The sequence below is a fragment of the Seriola lalandi genome, unplaced genomic scaffold (genome assembly GCF_002814215.2).
Source record: "Seriola lalandi dorsalis isolate HSWRI2012SDOR001 ecotype SW California unplaced genomic scaffold, Sedor1 jcf7180002054357, whole genome shotgun sequence".
NCBI lineage: Eukaryota > Metazoa > Chordata > Actinopteri > Carangiformes > Carangidae > Seriola > Seriola lalandi.
The window spans coordinates 693637-715791 of record NW_019524910.1 but is presented as its reverse complement, the minus strand read 5'-3'; the positions used below and the strand labels follow the sequence as shown (position 1 = coordinate 715791).

The 22155-nt window shown below is 40.1% G+C and overlaps 1 protein-coding gene across 1 annotated transcript in view; it reads left to right on the top strand.

Moving 5' to 3' along the window:
* anks1b (ankyrin repeat and sterile alpha motif domain containing 1B) overlaps positions 1-22155 on the top strand; it is a 207286-nt gene that overhangs the window by 135655 nt on the left and 49476 nt on the right. Inside the window, exons 15-19 of the mRNA XM_087174490.1 lie at positions 3894-4531; positions 5212-5334; positions 7444-7513; positions 9654-9760; positions 20427-20525. Of these exons, the coding sequence (XP_087030616.1) occupies positions 3894-4531; positions 5212-5334; positions 7444-7513; positions 9654-9760; positions 20427-20525 (1037 nt within the window). The remainder of the gene's footprint in view (positions 1-3893; positions 4532-5211; positions 5335-7443; positions 7514-9653; positions 9761-20426; positions 20526-22155) is intronic.

Here is a 22155-nt window from a genome sequence, read left to right as displayed (position 1 = left end):
CGACAAGTTGTCAGTATGTCAGTATTCTCAACAACTCAACCAATGTTAGGGTTTATTTCCTCTTCTTCGCTTGAAATAATATTTTTTTTTTCTTCCAAAAGTCTTGTATTTTGCATGTAACTTTCCTTCTGCCCTCTCGAAACCTTTTACTTTTGCACTTGCAGATTTCTCTGTTCTTTTTTTCTGTCTAGACAAACACACACACCTGCTGATTTGATTGCTGTGTTTATCAGCTGTACACTTTTCCCTCGCTCTCTTGAAGGCCGAAGACACTCAGTCGCCTGAAAACTGGGGGAGATGCTGGGGCTCTCTGTTGCCATAGCGACCAACAGGCTCACCTGTTGCCAACAGTTCTGTTCTTTAAAAAGAGGAGAAGCATAGAGAGAGTGATAAAGGACTGCAAAAGAAATGCACAGCGGGGCCAAGAGAAGCACATACAGAAAGAACAGTGTGTAAATTAGAAATGAAATGTAACTTAATGATGCCTTAAAGGTGCAGTCAAAATGTAGGACTTTTATGTAAATCCAACCACCCATTGTTATATTGCTCGGATTATCTCCAAAGAGGTTCTCTGTGTGATTTATCTGACCAAATAAGATTTATAATGTAGAGTCAAGTGTAATTTACAATGGTATTGTTTATTTAAATTTAATAATTCTCAAAAATGTATTCTCTTACATATTTTCAATGGTTAGTGCTTTGGATATTGATTATGATCAAAATGTAACGTCTAGAAGACAATGGAGGCAAAAAAGATACATTAAGTGCTGAGAACAAAGGTTGACCCACTGTGTATTTATAATGATCTTTCCTGTCCTGTTTATCCCATTAAAATGTTGAGGATTAGTCGTAACTAAAGAGCTTTCAGCTTGTGTATGAAATAATGATAATTTTTCCATGTAACACTTGAAGATGAATCATGTTTTCAACCATCATTACCTGCACATTGTTGATGGGTGTGCGCGTTATACTCTGAAACACAAGGACGACACAGTTGAGGTGCAGTTAAATTCACCTTCGAAATCATATGAAATGGCTCTCAAATTCGAGGACTAACATTAATATTGTTCCACTTTCTCCCAGTGTTATTCTTTCACAGTACAAAGAACTCAAACACCTCTCATTAATCAGTGTGAATGATTCCAGTTAGTCACTCTTGTTGGGGTTTTCTCAGAAAAAGCAGCCAAGTATCTTCATCAGACCTACATTTTCTCATGAATGTCTGTTCTGTGCCGTGTTACCTGGCTTTGCTCTGTGTCATTGGCTTGCATTATGTAATTGTTGTATATGGAAATGTGGTTGGATGTGCTGAGGACAGTCAGGAGGTGCTAGTTAAAACTGGCTGACACCAGAGTGTGTGTGTGTGTGTGGGGGGGGGGGGGGGGGGGGGGTGAGGAGGTGGCAGGCAGTAGGAGTATGTGGTCAAATCACAACATTGCGATTTCAGTCTGTGTGGGGCAGCGGGGGCACATGCAATTATTCAACTGACAGTTTTGATTACAACACTGGAGTTTGCATTTGTGTGAGTGTGGACAAGGCACTGTTTGTATCTGTTCTATTTACTGACTATGTTGTGAGACTGTTGAGAGGGTGTGTGTCTGCGTGATACTTATCAGTGGGGAGATTGTTTACATGGCCTGGTACACAATCTTAACACACAGTGACAAGAAACAGAACAGAGATTTCTATTACACACACACACACACACACACACACACACACACACACACACACACACACACACACACACACAGTTTTTTGTCTATTGCAGCACTCTGATATGTGTCTGTGTGTTTGCTTGGCAGATGAGGTAGATCATCATGTTTATGTATATTTTACCTGCTGATGAATTATCAGCCATGACATTAGAGGATCACACCAGGGGCTCTGCATGTTCTAGCACAAATTACCTACAAATCACAGTAGCCCCTGTACACTTTAAATGTTAGCCAGGTTGTTGTTTTAAAAATGTATGAATGTAGTTTTTACACTGTTCCAGCCATTAATGCGTTTCCATTAATTCCAGTACAGTATGGAAATCTATTGGCAGACTCTTAAGAGTTGCCCATGTTGTGTCATCCATCACAGTGAACATTGAGGCTGCGTTTATTTTTGTGAAGGTTATAATACTGCTGATCTTTCTCATAAACTTCTTATAAATTGCATCAACATGCATTAATAATGTAACTCTGACTAAAAAAAAGTGTCAATATGCTGCTACTTGATAATGTACAGAAGAAATGAATGGAAACAATAGTTGTCTTGAACTGTAGAAAAATTTTTCCTAAACTCTACAACTTAACATTTGATTTTCATCAAATGTAATAAAGTGCTGCGTGATTTGCTTCAATAATTGATTTTTTGGCCACTTGGGGGCAACATAACAAGATAACCACACTGAAACACCCACTAACAAGTTGATATGGCATTATGTCTTAGCAGACATTAACAGACATGGAGCAACATTAATATTAATTTGAATTCTTGTTTGCAACTCCTGAGAGAACTATCTGGCTCTTAAGCTGCTAGATGCTCCACTACATTCTCAAGCTCTTCACTACCTCGTTTTGTCTGTTGTTTGTTGCTAGGCAGGTAAGATACTGTTGGTTTGTGACTGAACAAAAACAGTTAAGTTGTGTGCCTTAAAACCAAAACAATGGGCTGAAAAACACTACAAAGCTCTGAGAGGAACTCCAGAGTCAGGTGATGATTCTCTGTGGATTTGTCGCATTACTAATCCTTCATTTGAATTTACAATCTCCAACACTTCACATCTGTCTGTGCTTCATCCTGTGTCCCTGTCTGTGATTAATTCTCTATGATTCTTTTCACCAGCCTACACACCTGTCTGTCTCTCTCACTTAGTTTACATCTCTACTAATCACTCTAACTCCATAAATTTAACATTTAGTTTCAGTCACAATGTGGAAGAGACCTTGTGAAACTGTTAATATAAAAGAGCAGAGCTTTTCCCTGGGCGGAAAAGCTACAACCTGAATCTTAGTAGACCACAATGTTGCTTCTTTGCTATTGTCTTGTATTGAATTGAGCATTGAGAGTCAGACTGCTCTGGTGAAGTTTAATAAATAGTCAAGGTAGATGAAGAATAAATAATGTACCTGTTATTATTCCGTGTCTTGTATCATGAGGAGTACAGCTTTTTAACATGCGAGACAATTGTTGTGACCTCAGGTGTAACTTATTTTCAGATGTGAACGTAAGCGTACATAATCTGACACACACGCACACACACACACAAACACACACAAACACACACAGAGAGACATGCATCTATAATTACACAAATACAATCAAAAGAAGCTTTCAGCGGCTTCTTTCACCCCCACTGCACACAGACAGTGAGTGGGCCTCTGAAAGCATCCCTTCAAAAAGGAAAAAATTAATAAATAAAAAATAGTCAATGGTGTAAGAACGTCTGCCCCAATGAGATCATGCAAACATGAATAGGTTCAGACACACACACGCACACTTTTGGACCCAGATAGTGGAGCAGCAGAGGTTTAAAATCCAAGTCAGGACTTTCAGCTATTACTCCTTAGAGAAACAAAGAGCTTTTCTACACGGGAGCAGAAGATGCATTACCTCGTTCTTATCTTCCTATTTGCAGCTTTGGTTGTTTTGCAGTATTTGTTTTTTTTTTTTTTTTAGCCTCATTGCGTTTATCTTTCTTTGTTCTGTTGTGTACTGAGAATTTCGCTCAGCACTTTTAAATATTATTGTGTATTTTATTTGTGCAGTGAGTGTAAATTACTCATCTCTGTGTTTTCTTGTAAATTCATTAGTGGTATCATTGTTTTGACGGAACCATGTTGTGCAACTCTATATGATTTAATCCTAATCAGTCAATGTTTTTGTGTGTGTCCTACTTGCAGACGACGGGCCGTACCAGCGAGACCCGCCTCCCCCTCCTCCTCTCTGTTCTTCCTCCACATCAAACGCTCTGTTGGAGGAGCGAAGGAAGAGCCACATCCCAGAGGAGTTTGCAGGCCTTCTTCATGGATCATCCCCAGCCTGTGAGACCCCTGATACACCTTACCATCTTTATAATCCCAAACCTCGTAAATATGCCTCTACAGATGTCCAGAGCAGTTTGCTGCAAACCCCAGAGTTCAGCATCGTGATTGGAGGAGGACCCACTCAGGTCTTCTCCAGGACAGGGAGTGAGTCGTCGCCACAGAGGACCGCCAACGACCCCCAAAAGCCGCAGGTGGTGTACCGGACTATCTTCCACACCAGGGTCAACCAGGACCAGGCTCGACCTAAGAACTGCAATCAGTTAGATCCACCGCGTGGGTGGTCTACACTAGACCGCCCACCCTCCTACTCCTCTGGTCAAAACAGGGAAGTTCCAGTAGGTGTGCCAAAGGACAGTTCATCTGGACCTGGCTACGAAGAGAGGGCTTGCACCCTGGGGAGGATGAGGTCTATGCCCCGCAGTGTGTTGGACTTGCAGTTGTCCAAGTCTCTGTCCAAGTCTGATTCCAACCTGGTTGCTGTATCTCCCATACAGGTAGGTTGTTGTAAATAATCTCACTGTCTAAAACGACTGATTCTATTTACAATCACAGCATTAACTGTATGTGATTTATGAAACAGAGCCCAGCATTTGTGTTACATTATGAAGTAAAGTTAAAACTTTAACACTATCATGTTTCATTCTTCTGAGACGTTTATGTAAGAGGCCAAGGATAACATGAAAGAATCTTTTGAGTTATAAAAAGTTTCTCTTTTTTATAAAAGTTTAGGTCAGCACCAAGATCACAGTTAGCAATGAAAGCAAATGCTTTTACAGTAAATATTCAGTTGTATAAATTATGCAGTCATGGAGGTCGTTTGCATCTTGCTGTATCATGCAGTGTGACTTCAGAAACAGCACAGAAGCCAGTCCAACCAATGAGATAACTCACTAATCTGGGCCACAGTGCTCCCTGCTGTGCAGCACATTTTATGAGATGACTTCTTTAATTCATAGTAAATAAATCATAAGCTAAATACATAGTCTGTTTGATGAAAATAGCTTCATTATAACCAAAACTTTGATGAGCTGAAAGGACTTAGTTATACTCTAAACAGTTTTTAGTGCTTAGTTGTCCATATTTTTAAGGTTAAAATATTTGGCAACCTTTGTAGTTTATTGCCTGTAGGTTAATAATGCTTGAAAACAAAATGGTTGGTTTTTGTCTGGTCCAGGAGGAGCATAGTTGGGGGTCTGGATCTCGGGGCCAGGGGCCTGGAAGTCCAAGCCCAGGAGAGGGAGCCAGCCCAGGGGGAAGACTGGAGAGAACGCCCTCCTTTACTGCTGAGTGGGAAGAGGTAAGAAGACATTTTTTGTGACATGTCGAGCTTTTTACCTGATTTTAATGATCAATCTATATATTGTAGAGAGGGAGAAGAGCGATCAGTACCTGTACTGTGACACTACATGTGTTTCTGTAGTAAAATTTATTAAAACCCTCATGTTTTTCAAAGTAAACTGTCTCTGCAGGGGACAGTTGAAATCTCTGCACCCACAGCTGTGAGCTGCTTCAGTTTTTTCTCTTTGAAATCCACTCAGTTACTGTGGTACAGAAGGAGCCCCAGTGCTAATTTAACATGCTCCTACATTGATTTTCCTCTGCAACCAGCACCGGAGCTGCAGGGAAGACCAGATATCAGAGAGAAAGCTGTTTCTATTATAGAGGGTTAAAGAGCGGAGGTTGAGAGTGCTACGTTTTTTTGGTGTGTTCGCACTGGGAGCTTCTTGGATTCGTTGGATCGTGCCCCTTTATAAACAATGTGGGTCACAGATGCATTAACCTCTGCTCACTGACCATCGTTCACACCACAGAAAACATAGACTTTGAAAACTGATGCTCATGCTTGTTTACACCTTGAAAATGAAGAATTTCATACTATTTTTCATGACACTTCTTTGGAGAATATTATAAGTAATAATGAGGGTGACTTGATTAGTATCTGTACTTACTTACTACTAAAAGAATGCTATTGCGTGTGAGTGAATCCACATTTGCATGTACATGTTCATTAGTTCCTCAGCGCAGCTCATAACTTGCTGATGGTGATGAATTACCATATGGAATTTCCCATAATTTCTGAGCAATTAAGGTGACCTTTCCTGTTTAATTGCATGCTACGGGAGGATAAGATAAGATGGCTTCAGGGAAATTGTGGAGTGATTTATGGGGATTTCAGAGGGAAAAAAATAACAAAGTTGCTCTATTTGCAGCACATGCCACAGAGAGAGAGTTGCATTATTTGCAAGAGACGAATCACGAGGGATATCCCACAACAGTCAATGATCTGAAGATAGCCATACTCATTAGTGCTACATGCTAGAGGAGGCAAATCAATGCGTGTTACAAATTTGTGCATTAAAATCGGCATTACCTTGAAAATCGCTGAAGTGTTGAGATTATTTTTTGTTATCTGGATGGTAATTAAAAGCTTGTAGTGAAATGTGGGTTCTTCAGACGTTCAGAAAGATCTTTTCCATCAAACAGGTGTTTAATCTAGAAAACTGTAGCTACGGTAGATCGCTGAAAAGATAATGCCAGCGTGTTAAAACTTGGTTTTAATTTTTTGTAGTTGCCCATTTTTCCTATCAGTAATTAAGTTAGTGGTGAGATGTTGTAATGCAGTAAAACAGTGAGCCAACAGTAAAAATTGTTCCATAGAGCTGAGGGGATCTGCAGTCAGGTGATAGTTCTGTGTCTTTGTCGCTATAAAAAAAAACCCTTTCACATTACTCAGTAAGTAAGTAATCAGATCAATTGCTAGTACCATATACACATTGATTAATGCAGCTTTAAATCCCCCGTATTGCCTTTTCCGAGTGTTTAGCCTCTTGGTTCTATATACTAAGTTCATGTGAACTAGTGCTTTGTGTGATGCCTGTTTATCCTGCTCCAAATATGAGGCCGACTTCATGGTCCATCAGCTTGTAAACACTGTTTGCATTTGTCAGACCTGGCCCTTAAAGTGCTGGTCTTGGACTAGTGGCAGCTAAAAGCCAGGCTTCTCTGACCCATGGTGAGCCAGCAAGCCTGACAGGTGGATGGATGTGCAGGTCACATAGATCAGTGGTTAGCAGCAGGTCCAGGGTCAGGGATGAGCGGTCGACAGCCAGCAGCCAGACACTAATGAAGCCACAGTAGTTCTCTCTAATCCAGTCTCCCTCTTCCTTCATCTCTGCTCTCCTCTGTCTAAGTTTCCTGCTAACACATCTTTTCCCCCTTTGCTCCTCCATACCTTTTCAATTCACTGGTGGAATGATTGACTTTCAATGTGCTGGCTGGCGTCATGTTATGTGACGCTTGAATCCAGAAATAGGGGTTAGCCTTATTACTGGGATACGACTTTCCCTTGCACATGCTGTACATCTCTCTAATTCTGGTTCTCTCTCTCTCTCTTCCATTTGTTCAGATCGACAAGATAATGAGCTCTATTGGGGCAGGAATAGGCAGTGGATTGGACATCAAGGAGGACGTCTCAGGTAAAACATACACAAATATGTATGTGTGAGTAACTTTAACTGAAAGGATAATTCCAATTTATTGCAAATTGGGTTCTGGTATTCTGGTAGTTTTAGTCATTATTAATATTGGTTACGATAGCACTGCCCTCACTTAGGTAATTTCTGATTTCCGGGAAAACATCACAAAAACAAAGTCTAGCAGGGCAATAAACACAAACAGCTGTGAACAGTGTAGCCAGGTTATTTAAACTAATTTATTTGGAGGTAAAACGAGAAGTCACTGCATGTGAAAGCAATGCTCCTCATTTTTCAGGAAGACAGTACAACTATGGAAAGTATTGAACCAGGAAGTTGATGTGTCAACTGTGATGGATGTTTTACAATACACTATTTGGGTAACAATTTCAAACACAAAATTTTATGTATTCTGAGGTTTTTCTTAATCTTTGTTTTTTTTTCCTTGTGAATTACTAGACAATATCAACTCCTTAGGGTTCTAAAAATAAATGGCTTCCTAAACTATAGACATATGCAGCTGTTGATGATGGGTTGACATTGCTTAGACATTAGTAGACACTGATTCATATTAAAGGGTCACAAGTGAAAAAGGTTGGAAACCTCTGCCCTAGAAATATCCAGGTAAATTCACTGGATAAAAACTGACGTGGAGCCCTTGTGAAATGATGATGTTAGAATGATAATTGTCTTCCTGCTTGAACTTTTGCTAGAAGCAGCTTTGATATCACTGATCAGAAAGATGACCAATACTATAAAAATAAGACCTTAGTTGTAATAATCAGGAGTTATCTTATTTGTGTTTGTGTTTCACTGTGGGTAAATGAGATCTTTGGTGACACTTGAATTAAGTAAATTTTGTGCACATCAAATCCCTGTTTTTGCCAGTTTCTTCACCTGCGTACCTCGAATCCTCTGCTACTCATCTCTATTTACTGCGTTCATCCCCCTCTCCCTGTGTTAACTCCCCCATCCTCCACTTCCCGATCCCCTCCCCTCTTCCTCTCTCCCTCTCTCTTTTCATCTGTGAATGCAAAGCCTCTGCTAACCATGGTTACCACAGGGAGAAATCCTGTTTGTGCCAAACCAGCTCTACCCCCTCCCACACCCATTCCCACCACCACCACCACCAACACACACATGGCCATAGCACACCACACACACAGGCAACACACATCACAAACACATACATATAGATGCAACTGCATACATACACTCAGTGTGGTTTGTGTGTGTGAGTGGGAGGGAGCTTTGCTTCTTGCAGACAAAGCTGGAGCTGTTGTGATGGCTGTTATCAGCAGAGCGAGCCAGATATATGTAGAGCGGCAGGGCGAGAAGGAGCAGGGCAACGATCGACACCTCAAGAGAAGATAGAGACAGAAGGTAGACAGAGGAAAGTGAGAGAGAGCGCGAGGGAACGAAGGAGGAAAGCAGCGCTCAGAAAGGAGAGGGATAGAAAGAGAGAGAGAGGAGGCTGCAGAAGCATACAGATGAGAGTGGGAGTACTTGATAAAGAGAAATCTACAGCGCAGGCAGCTCTCGCTCTTTCTCTCTCTCTCTCTTACACACACATACACTCTCACATACACACTCTCTCTCACACACACACGCTCAGGGGAGCAGCCAAGCGAGCGCAACAGCTGAAAAAGAAAGCGGCTGCTGTGCACGACAAACACACAGTCAGTTGCTTTTGCTTGCGGATCTGTAACTCCAGTCTTTGGCAGGATTTTACCCCCAGGACGGAAGCTCTTTTCTGGATACAACTTCAGCCTTCATCCCCTTCTCATCCTTCCTCTGGCTGGATTCAGAGAAAGCAGCATCTGGACGCCTTAACCCTTTACCCGCTTGCACCCTTGCATGCTGACCCCGTCCATCCTCACCATGTCTCTAGCCTAGCATCCCCTTCCCCCTTTTCCTCCTCCTCCTTTCTTCACCTTTTCCCCCCTTCTACCTGCCTTCCCTCTATTCTCCTCCTCCTGCTGCCTTGCCAAAAGACTCCTCAAAAGCATGGCGGGCTCCTTCGACAGCCACTTTGCCCGCCATAACATGATGTGGCAGTGCCAGCTGTCTCAGCCGGACTGCCGCTGCTACCGCGTGGACGGCTACTCCCTACTGAAGCGTTTGCCCCTCCACCCCCTCATAGGTCCCCGCTGCCCGCTCCAGTCTGTGGGCCAGTGGCTTGACTCCATCGGCCTGGTCCAATATGAAAACCACTTGCTGGCCAATGGATTTGACAACGTCCAGTTTATGGTGAGTGTTTTTACAAGTGTTTTTGGGGAAAAGAAGGAAGCAGTAAAGATTTAGATACTTTGAGTTTAGGATGGTGTATGATCACACATTTTTCCTCCCTTCTTGTTCTGTTTTTTTTTATTTATTTTTTCTATGTTTGCTTTGGCTTTAAATGTAATCTCCTCACTCTGTTTGTCCCACCTCCTTCTAAGCTCTCTCTGCTCCCCCTAGGTGTTACTCATCATCTCTCATCATTTTCTTTGCAGTGATTAGCAAGACTAGTTTTTTCTCTTTCATTCTGCTTCCTTTCAATTCTGGATTTCCTCCTTTTTTTTTTAATCATCTTCTGTCTTTCTCTCTTTCTCTCTCATTCTTGCTTTCCCATCATCACTGCCTCTCCCTACTGATGCCATGTGAGGTCCTCCTACGCACAGAAATCCTACGCCACATCTCCACCACAGCAAAAATCCAGCTCCAGCATCAAGCTGAACACATACACACTCGTACTAAAAATGCATGTGGAAACCATGGTTGTCTCATGGTTTTTGCATACTGTTATACATGCACACACAGAGACATTTTGCAGGTATGACCACCTGTAGCCATTGCATCAAGATGCAACCATATGGGCTGTTCATCTCCAGTGATTAATTTTTTGCATTCAGAAACACTTTTGATGTTGGTATGAGTGTGTGTGCATGTGTGTCTTCCACAGGAAGAGGGAGTACATGAAAGATAAAGTAGGAAATGAGGAGAAAGTGGGAAAGCGGAAGAGAAGCAAAAAAGCCAAATTGAGAGAAACTGCATGAAAGGCAGAAACATGGGAAACAAAGCAGAGGGATGCTGACTGGCTGAGTTTATCTGGAGTTTCAGATTGTCACTATTGGGGGAAAAAAACCTCATATCTTCGAAAAGACACATTTTCAGTGGTTTGTCTAAAGGATTTTAGAACCAATGGAAATGTAGTATTTTACCAACCAGTGGAGGAGATTTTAATGTCTCATGTTTCGGTTGCAGCAGGTTTATATTTGTAACTTACAAGGTTTTCACATGATGATACAGGGTTTGTGCTCCTTTATTTTTGACCATAACTAACAGTATGTAGGCATTTGTACATTTATGTATGTAGGTGTGTAAGTGTGTGTGTTTGTGTGTGTTCCAGTCCTCCACTCAGTATGACCTGCATCTGTTGCTTTGGTTACCCTGGCAACAGGAGGAAATCACAGAATCTCTGTTTCTTTCTTTGTGTATCTCTCCCACACGTGGTCAGTGTGTATCTGTATTTCTGTCTTTGGTCACAAGCATACTTACGCATTTAATATGAATTAGTTAATTGGTTCTGGGGCTGGTAGGAGGTTGTGTGTAACCTGTGTGTGTGTGTGTGAGAGGACACTCTTGCTCCTCTCTCTGTTACTCATCTACATTTGTCTCAGGTCTCTTCAGTGGCTAATTATCATTTTTCCATATTAACCAGTCGTAGACTGCTACTAACACACCAGCATGCACATGGCGTCATACTCTCCTCTTCTGTTTCTCCCCGTCGCCTTCCTTCTTTGTTTCTTGTCTTGTCCATCTTCCCCATTCCCTCCTTTTCTTTTATCTTACGTCAGTGTAATTCAGTGAAGCACCATTTGCATAATGTTTTGATGAAAACATGTTGCCAGAGTACACATAAATAATACATACAATGAACCCATTTTGTGTGTGTGTGTGTGTGTGTACATATATATATATATATATATATATATATATTCATAGTACATGACGCAGCTAGTTACTGATAAAATAAATAAAGGGGGGAAAAAAAGGAAAAATCAGTGGATTACTTATTACTGTTTATTTCTTTCTCCCTTTAAATCCTTGCAGTGTATGATAATGCCTTCAGCATTAATATTATTTTGAACAGATTTAACATGGTTTGTTTTACAGGATATCATATAAAGTTCACAGGTAATAAAGAATATTATTTGGCTATAAGCTGTGTAAGGCCTATGCCAGTGATAGGCTGTGTTTTAGCCTAAATCAAAAAGTATGACGTTGCAATAGAGAAACTGCATACCTAACCTACCTACCTGCTACCTAACCCTTTTGTCCAAATTGATTTGAGTACCACCTCTTTTTCATTAGCCGTAACTGATTTCTTTTTTTTTTTGGTCACTTTGAGGCAGCGCAACAAGCTGTAAACACAGTTTTACATATTACCACCTTACCATGTAAATTTGTTATGAGAAACATGTATGCAAACAGTGGTCTTGTTATGCATCCAGCAGATCCGCAGCAACATTATTATTATTAATTTGCTTTTTTTTTTGTCCACTTGGCGAATGTACGTCTACCAATTCCTGAGAAAAATATTTGGCTTTTCAGCAGCTAAATGATCAACTACACTCACTAAAGAGTCGCTAACATTGTCTGCTTTCTGTTTGGTGCTGGGCAGACTACACAAAAGGTTTGTTAGAAAGAGTTTGCTGAACACAGCTGCCTGCTACAGGTGGAAACAGCACTGATGAGGGCAGTGAGGCTGAAACAACTGTAATGCTGTAAACCAAAATAATGAGCTAAAAGAGCTAAAGCTGTCCATAGAGCTGAGATAAACTACAATAATGCTTAATACATGTAATCATTGCTTCAATCAGAAGCCAATGGGCAAAAGATTTATTAGTTTTCACTCTCAAAAAATTACCTTTTTATGGTTAACTGCCAGTAAAGGAATTCACAACTTAACCAAACCCTTCACAACTGTCTCCCATTTAAATTTAAGTCTGATTTAAGTAAAATTCACTTTTTTGTTATTAGTAGAGCACACTTCTGCCAAATGTTGGCTCACTAGTTAATTGCTGTGTATTTACATTGGATCAAACATGTCTTACTACAGGGGTAAGTAAGTGAACCAGTAGATGTAGACAAGGAGTTACTGTGCAGCAGCTATGGGAGAGTCCAGGCAACCGTTAACATCAGATTTAACCTGTTCACATAAGCTAAAAATCTCTTTCCTCTATTAGTAATGTCCCCAGGTGAACCCTCCATTCATTTACACTCCTTCCTCTTAGTCTGGCAGACACACACATACAAGCTATCATATCAGCGTGCCAACATATTTTGCTCTCTTTTGCACCTAGTTTGTAGTCGCTAACAGTTTTTGGCAGTACTTGTGAGAAACTTGGGGATTTTTTGCTCTCATGGCCTCGCCCCTCTGGTCTAAAAATGTTCCTCAATAGCTCAGTTGCCTCCTCTGAAATGCCTTTAGATACAATTAATATTGAAAGGAACTGAGATGAAACAGCCTTGCAAACATCACAGTGACTTCAAAGTCCTTTTCGTGAGTGGGCCCCTCTCTGTGTCTCTCTCTGTTTAAAGGTTTTCTGGTGTCCCGCTTGCTGAATGGAGTTTTACCCTCTTTGTTGTTCGTGAATAAACAGAAGACAGTTAATGTTTTCCAACCTTGGGAAAACTAGTGGTTACCACAAATTGATATTAATGCAGCTGAGATACAGGCTACAGGAATTACATTGATATTTGTAGCGCTGCTTTTTTAATTAGTGGCCGTGGATCCTTCAAGGAGATGTTTGGGTCAAATTCATTTCATCTCCACTCTGTATAGGAAATAAAGTTAACTGGCAGATTCAAACTCGAACAAGTCACCACATTACAAAATAAAACCTTTTTTTTTTCATTTCAAAACCAGTTCAAGTTAATCTGTAGAATTGAGTGGTTTGCAAATGAATTTGATCTTAAATCTGATCTGTATCAGTGTATGACGGCAAAAAGGTAGTGTGCAGAAATGTATGCAGACATGCACACATATACATAAACATGGTCAATTCCCATCCACCATTACCATTTAGCACTAATGGGGGTCATTATAGTAGGTGTGTCTCATCACCTTAACCAGCCAGTAGAGGACAAGTTCTACTAGATTGATGGACAAATAGCAGTGGGGTGGAGCGGTTGTTATGGAGACAGCATTTAATATGAAGGACACTGGATGGAGACTAATCACACCCTTTTAGATACATACATGTATAAGTGAGTGAGCAAAAGAGGGAAAGCAGAAGACAGACAGTGGAGCTGAACAAAGACAATTGATAGATATAAAGAATATAGAGATTGTATTGTGTTTGTTCAGACTGAATACTTAAAGACAAACTGAAACGACTCTGGCTAAAAGCAGAATCTGCGACACAGCACAAAAACAGGCACAGAATTTGAGCCACAATCTAAATTAGTTTTCTAGCTAAACATACATGTACCATGGAAAAATGCCTACTAATGTCAGTTTGCTAGCAAGGCTGCGAGTGAAAGTGAAACATTGAAAGCTACTGACACATTTTTTCTTTGAAAATTAAAAAAAACAACCTTGCATTAATTCATTAAATTTTTTTCCCAGCAGTGGCAGCAAAACAGGCTGTAAGCAACAACTTCAAAGTTTGATACAGTGAACTTTACACATCAAACAAACAGGGAGAAACATTGCATTTATTTTGAGTTGAATTTCTGGCTAATCTGGCAAATGGAAGCTCAATATTCACTCTCCTCTTAGCTCAGTTTTTTCTCTCCGGTAACTCCTGAGGCAAATATGTGGCGTTTTCACAGACTAAGTGCTCCACTACATTCACCAGCTAATAATTAACTTTGTTTGTCTGCTGTGCTGGGCAGGTAGTGTACAGAAGGTTTATCAAAGCTTTTTTTTCTGAGCTTTGTGCTGGGTCTGGAAACACTGCTGATGAAAACAGTGGCACTGAATCAAACTGGTCAAAGTTCCCGCTGTGAAACGAAAAGAGCTGAAAGAGGCTAAAATGCTGCATAGAGCTGAGGGGAACTGCAGAGTCGGGTGATACAGTAATTCTCTGTTTGGTAATCACAACAAGTAACCCCACTTCACAACATCATTTTGCCATTTCTGCCATTGTTCATATGTTACATGATGGGATGTCTGATTGGGATTTCAGTTGGACTTTAAATATTAACAGTTTACATCGCAAGCTTCAAAGTAATTCAATCAGAGAGGAATGGCCTGCAGCAATGTCTCAAGTTCATACATGTTCAGAACCACTTAACGGTGCCATCTTTATGGGACTAGTCTGCCCCAAATAGCCCATTCACCTTGACTAGTCCTCTGACTGCAGTAACATTGTCCCTGTTAACGCTCATTAATGCCATAAAGCGTAGACACATGCATGGCACACCAGCATAGACAATCAGATATGTGAACAGAATATGAGAGTGAAAGCAGAAGAGATAAGGAGGCTGATAGCGGAAAAGCCTGATTTGTTGTGGATCACTTTAGATACTACAGAGACTCATCAGGGGGGACAGGGATACAAACAAATACTGAGGTTAAAGGTAAAAGAAATTCATGTAAAAGCTCTTTCACCATGTTGCTTTTTTATTTGATTTCATGCAGCACAATGAGCAGATGGAAAGAGAAAAGCCAGTTGATGAGGATAAAGGTAGAGTAGTGTTAGGAATGCACATGGAATTACAAAAATGGATGGGGGCGCAGTGTTAGATAGATAGCAGAAGTGAAGAGCTAATGTATGATGTCATGCAGTGTGTGTTGATAAGCTGCAAGGCTAGTGAAATTAATCTGACCAAACTGTTCTACGAACGGGTGCAACGAAACAACAATATTAGAAATGAATTATTGTCAATATTCTGCTCAGAGGTAGCACCTCTAATCCGTCTCATAAAAGAATTTATTATTCTGGAAGAGAAAGTCTTATGAATAGCAGTGTCACTGAGTAGGGCACTTGCTTTAAGAGAAACTTAAGTCACTGCCTCTTCACATAAGCACGAAAAGATATCTAACGCCTAAAAGTTTCTAAAGAAACCAAAATGAACTGAGAAACGGTCTGAATAGTAAGTAAGAGAGAGGCAACAAAATAATAAGGAAAGAGCACAGCTTAATATGATAATCGTGGAGACCGGCAATGAAAAGAGAAAGAAAAGGTGAGGGATGAACACAGGCATGAGCCGAGCACTATTTGTAGTACTCACCTAAGCTCGTTGGTGTTGATAATGGCGCTCACTACCATCACTGAATATCAATTTTTGCTCCATTTTAGTCTTGCCTCAACCCCCTGTAGTTGTACATGAATTTTAATTTCTATGTTCTCCGTGTCTGTGACCCACTGCGGCGCTGTCATTAAACAGTGCGGTCAAAGTATCACAAGCAAACCACAGGCCATGGCAATGGTTTCAACATTGAGGATGCTAAACACCTTTCACCACCAGCAAAATGGATTGTTAGTGTTCATCATGGTGCTGCCCACCATGTGTTTAGCAATTTATCAGACAAAATAACTGTTTGCTTCCAGAATAAAAAATAAACAATGTAGGCTGTAGGAGAGGAAGCTGAGAGTTGCCTCTGTTGTTGCTCTCTCAGTTTTGCTAATTTTGGTTGTATTGATGTTTTCATGTGATATTTATCCCATGATCCATCATGTGAACTTCGAAATGGCAGATATGGGGCAAACATAATGTTGAGATAGAAAGTGAGAAAGAATAGGTTTGGAGAGAGAACGAACAAACATTAAGGAACTCAATCTTGCTCTATCAGGGGCCCAAAAGGGAGCAATTAGTCATGCCTTTGAATCCCCCCACAATCTACTCTCTGCTGAATCTGTGAGTCATTACTGTGCTCTGAAGTTGTAGCATGGTAAGTCCAATGTCGGCTCTGCTCTGCGCTCTATTAATCAGCCTGGGAGCTGATCTATGAACTGCACTGTTCTCACAGAGGCCCCGGCGTACAGGTTGGTGAGGAGAATGAGGAAAGAATAAGTTTAGCCACAGGATGAGTCCAGTGAGCTGCAGGGACAGACTAATGGGGCCCTGGAGACAAGTCTTACTAATAAGCCTGCTGCTACATCACACAGTTTAAAGGGGATTTTTGTCCAAAGTGTGTTTACATTTTAAATGTGTAGAGGACATGCTGGGCGATCATGTGGTGCAAAAATATTACTGACATGGAAATTAACCAAGTGCATGGATTAATGACCATGTGTTTGGTTTAGCGATCTGTTCACAGGGATTAATAAACTGAGAGGAAAACATAATGTGGAAAAGCAGAGTAAAGATATTCATGGAAATGAAAAGACTTCCGATATGGACCTCTAACCTTCAAAATTAAATGTGTGGATGTACTAGATAGATTTAAGGTACTGCAGTTAATTATTTAAACATTTTCTTTCCACTAAATAGAAACACAGATTAATAATCAGTCTAAAAAAAAACACTGAGATGCCATATGTCATATACCCTGTGCCCAGCATGCCGCAGATGTCAGACTATCAGACACTTAGAGCAGTGTGAAAGACACAGTGTAAGTTCTGTTTGATTGGCAATGTAAAATTTATGTGAGGCTGAAGTATTATAGATATAACCTTGCTTTATCTGTCGGAGGAATTTTGCGGTGGCTAACAAACTGTGGTGTATTTTATTTTCAGTCTATCAAGTCATCATACAGGATATTATACTATTTATTTTGCAGTTTTTCTGACTGCGGTTGTTAGTCTGTGGTTTTCAGTGATTCATTGAGCTTGTCTTACAATTAGTGGAGTTATTAGTGCCAGATGCATATTCCAGTCATCTTGAATCTTAAATCACAATTTATTCATCTGTTTGTATGGTTTATCAATCAACGAATTTCTGAACTGAGAGCATGGTTTAGCGATCCCTGCACTTGGATTTCTATACCAGTATTTTTTTTCTGCCGCATGACCCCTGGTAGTTCTGTCGCTGTCTGTCTCGGTTAGTCATTGTCCTTTTGTGATGTTTTCCAGCTTTGCTTTTATTCACATTCAAACAAACATTCTTCCACACATTCGCACCTTGGAAATGTCAAATAAAACAACCAGTCTTTTGGAGTGGCTCAGATGCTTTGCTCAAGGGCTCCTCAACAGTAAAAGCACGGTGCTATTTATTGACTTTCCCCACTCTCATTCTGTCAGAGGATTCAAGACTAAAAAAACCCTGGTTACAAACATTCACCTTTGTAATTTTAAATCCTGTGCTGCTCCCATATTTCCTGAATAACCTGACATTTCCTTCCATCTTTGAGATTTCAGCTGCTAAACTATAATTGTCTAGTTATTAAATGTGCAGTGATCTACAGTAGGATCAAAAAATATATCAAGATTTATTTCACTTTAGTTTGCACAGACCTCCAAAGAAGCTGCGCTGTAACACTTTCTGCAGGGTATATATATATAACACTTTAAACATACCGTAGAGAACATTTCTGTCTTTCTATTAATGGAAAGTGTAAGCTTATGCAATTGGCAGACGCAGCACACAGACTCAAACAACAGGAATTCCAGCGTAGATATGTGCATTTAAGAAGTACTTTAACAGATACAAGAAATCCAGTTCAGTATTCAGTCTTTTAGGTACTGCTGTGAGTGAAATAATTACAGTTATTTTACAACACTCAACTTCACAGATTACTTAGGAAATTCAACAAAACTATTATATTCATTATGTGACGATTGCAGCAGATCTGTTGTTAAAAATGTCTCAAAAGTAAAGCCAACTAGAGTTTCTCTGGTGAATGTTCTTTGGGATTGCTGGCGTGAGAACTAACCAACAGATAGGTTTATGTCCTTATCTAGAATTAAAATGTCACAGCCTCAGACCAAAATGTCCCTTTCGAGGCCACAGCGATCCCCAGAGTCGACTTGTGGACAGAAGTGAAATAGAGGGAGGAAGAAGCAGATATCTGGTATCTACCTGCTCTCTTTCTTTGGCTTTTGGATGTTTATCACTGTTATTAGTTTAACAGGAAGGAGATGTAGAGGGACTGACAAGTGTAATTCTTCAATCCTACATCTGTGTGTGCACGCGCACGTGTGTGCACGCGCACGTGTGTGCACGCGTGAGACTGCCCCCAGGCTAGTCACACAGTCCCTATCCTCCTACAATAAATATATATATTTTTTTGCCATCATTTTGGTTCTTACCTTGCTTCACTTTTCACTTCTGTCACAATCTATACTCCTGATGGTATTTTTGGCTGAGTTGGCCTTTCTGTGTGCTGCAGCTGTCTACCTGCACAATGCATCTCTTCCAATCCCTCCCTGCGTTCCTCATTTCCTCTAATTATCTGTCTGAATGAAGATTTCCTTTCAGTCTCTCTGGAGGGCGGATGACTGATAGGTCTCTTAAGGTTTACCGTTGGATTAATTAAAGGTGAAACTTTTCTGAGTTACGTTCTTTATGATATTTTTACTGACAAACTGCTGTTTCTGTCGCCTTATTGTTTGATAAAATGAATTTCATGCTAAGGTCTGTTTGGCACAGTACTTACTGTAGCAGTATTCTAAGTTTAACAGGAACAAACTGTAGTTGCGAGTATGTTGTTGTGCTCAAGTATGAACATGGCATTATAAACCCCTACGAAATCAAACAGAGACTTTTACTTCCAAGTAAATATACAGTTGCCATTAGTGTGAGTTTACTAATGAGGATGTGTTGGTATTATTCCATGTAAACATCAGGAGGTAACAACCTGCACTGAAACACACAAAAATACCCGCACGTTGTTATCACATTCCCAAATCATCTTTAATTCTAGTTGACAACGTTTCAAACACCCGAGGAGGATGTTGTCATGTTGAATTAAAGAAGAATTGAGAACAAGATAGCCGTGTGCTTTTTTTAAAAACAAATGTTTCACTCACAATTTTTTGAGGTTTGACTAATGCACCCCCCCCATGTCAGACACATTCGATTGGCAAACAGATACCTGACTTGGAGAACCTCTGGATAGGACACACGAACTGAACTGTTCAAATAAAATTCAATAAAAGCCAGGAGTTTTATTGCTATCTTACAAACAAAACAGCCCTCTACAAAAATGTTACAGTAAATTTAAAAGCGGTGGTTACTTAAAATGAGACCATAACAGTGGCATTGCATTTTTTAATCTGTTTACTGTCAATCACATATACTTTGCATTACACCTAAACAGTTGAAAAAAATCAAATCAAAACCACAGTGAGTTGTTTTAGGAAATGAAAGGCCTGTTCCAGGCAGCAATGTGTTTGTATTCATTTCTGTACAAAATCTGTTACCACACTCTTGGAAACCTACATGTGTTGTGTAACCATCACACATTGTTTAACAAATTACAAACATTATCATTATTGGGTAATCTAGTGCAGATCTTTCAAATCAATCTGCACTTCAACTGAATTACCACACAATAATAAACTTTGAAAAACTTAATTGACACTTGATGTTCACTTTGATGCATTACAAAACTCAACCGAGCCTTATGAGTCTGTGAACAGATTTTCATACTGTACTTATTTGAATGGAAAACAGTGCCCACCTGGAACAGCAGGAAAACACATCCAAACATCTAAAACTGTACAGCATGCATTCAAAAACAGTCAGCAACAATGCATTGTTGCAAACATAGTCTCTTTAGATTAATGTGTTTTTGGTGCGTTTTCCATGCACAGAACAAATAAGCTGCTGATATCACAAACAGTTTTTCAGGAAAAAAGCCAAATGCAACCCGCTACTGTTGTTTTTTTTGTTTTATTTCTTAATGGAGATGTGAATGAGGCTGTTGAATTGTTATTTTGTCAGATAACTGCCACAAAAGTCATGTTATGTGGAGCCGAGCATTGTTAGCCCTGGGTGCAGACATACTAACCTTGGCTGTTGTTTTGTTGCTCTGCAGGGCAGTAATGTGGTGGAGGACCAGGACCTGCTGGAGATTGGGATCCTCAACTCGGCCCACAGACAACGTCTCCTGCAGGCCATACGGCTGCTGCCAAGGGTCAGTAGCGCAGCACATCAAACAAGAACAATTAAGACAGCTCATAAAAGACATGAAGTGCATTTGAGCTTTCTAATCTGAGTTTATTGTAGGGCCACTGTCACACAGTTTCCATAAATTCAAGGTCAATTTCATATGTAAAAATTCAATTCAATTCATTGAAATTCCATTTTGAGAAAAAGAGCTCATCTTCAGTTCCAGCCAGTCAGTTTTGTTTTGTACAAAATTCAGCAAATCTGCTCCATCTGTATTTCTCTGTAATATAACTCTCTCTGTGGGTGATTGGGTTTCACCCTGCATCTTATGCTGAATACTTGAAAGCCTCTACAGAGAGTAGGGGCTTTCAGGAAAAGATGCACAAAGCTAAATTACTATAGATCACATCCTCTGAAGTACATGAAATGAAATGACACAAGAGACTGCTACATTCACACCAAATAATATTATAATTCACACACAAATACACACATATACCTGTAGACACACTTTGAACTCTCATGTTGCAGACAAATCAGCTTAATTCATTAGTAAAAATAACTTGAAAAGGTCTAGAATAATATAAAGAGTCATAGTAAAGTTTGTGCAGGCTTCTGCTGCATGTTATGAAGGTCAAATGCCTTTTGTGTGTGTGTGTGTGTGTGTGTGTGTGTGTGTGTGTGTGTGTGTGTGTGTGTGTGTGTGTGTGTGTAAAAGAGACTGAAAGTGAGATCAAAGGTGTGTGACTGTAAGGAGGAGGAGCAGAAAAAGGAGTCTGCAAAAGAGAGGACACACAGAAAAGAGAGACTCTGAGCTCAGAGATAAGCAGGTTTCATACAGACTCTCAGAAAACTTTGATCTCCTGTCAGCACTTTTCTCCTCTCATACCCACTAAACTTTTCAAAACACTGTAAAAAATTAAACCTTTAACTTTTGTGTCTGCCCTCACACACACACACAGGCACAGATATATGTAGGCAAACACGCTCAACTTAAGGTGAAGGATGTGGGTGCTTGTTTGAAGCATAAACTGTCTGAAGCTGTTTTGACTGTCCAAATAAAAGTGAATGAATTATGAACTGCTTCTCACATGCTTTGCTTCACACATAAGGTATCTCACTCTAAGCAATAACCCCCTGCTGCTGTGTCTGCCCTTCTCTAAAGTTAGGCTTGTGTTTACTTGTTTGATCTGTGAAAATTGTAACCCAGGTTGAAGTCATATATTTTTTCATGATCCCATGTAGAAATGAGGCAGAAAGAAATTAAAAGCTAACTCAGTATTCACAGTAATGAAAAAGGTTCAGTGCAGCAATCAAGTACAATGTAAATAGAATTTAAACAGCTGTCATGTTATGTAAGAAACAGGTAATGAGGCTGTATTGTACTTTGCATTTGTACAGAGCGTACCTTTAGATAGCAGCTGTTCAATGCTACAGAGCTCCAGGTCAAAGTTACTGCCCCACATGTGCAGAAAAATAGCAGAACACATCCAGTGTGTCCTTCATAGTATCACAACATTTATGAGAACGAGGAGAACAAATAAATACCACGAAACCTCCTAAGAAGTGAAAATGGACAGGCTGAAATAGACAGTCCATGATATTTTTTTTAGTCTTGTAAAGAACTGCAAAAAAGTAATAAAAAGATTAAAAAA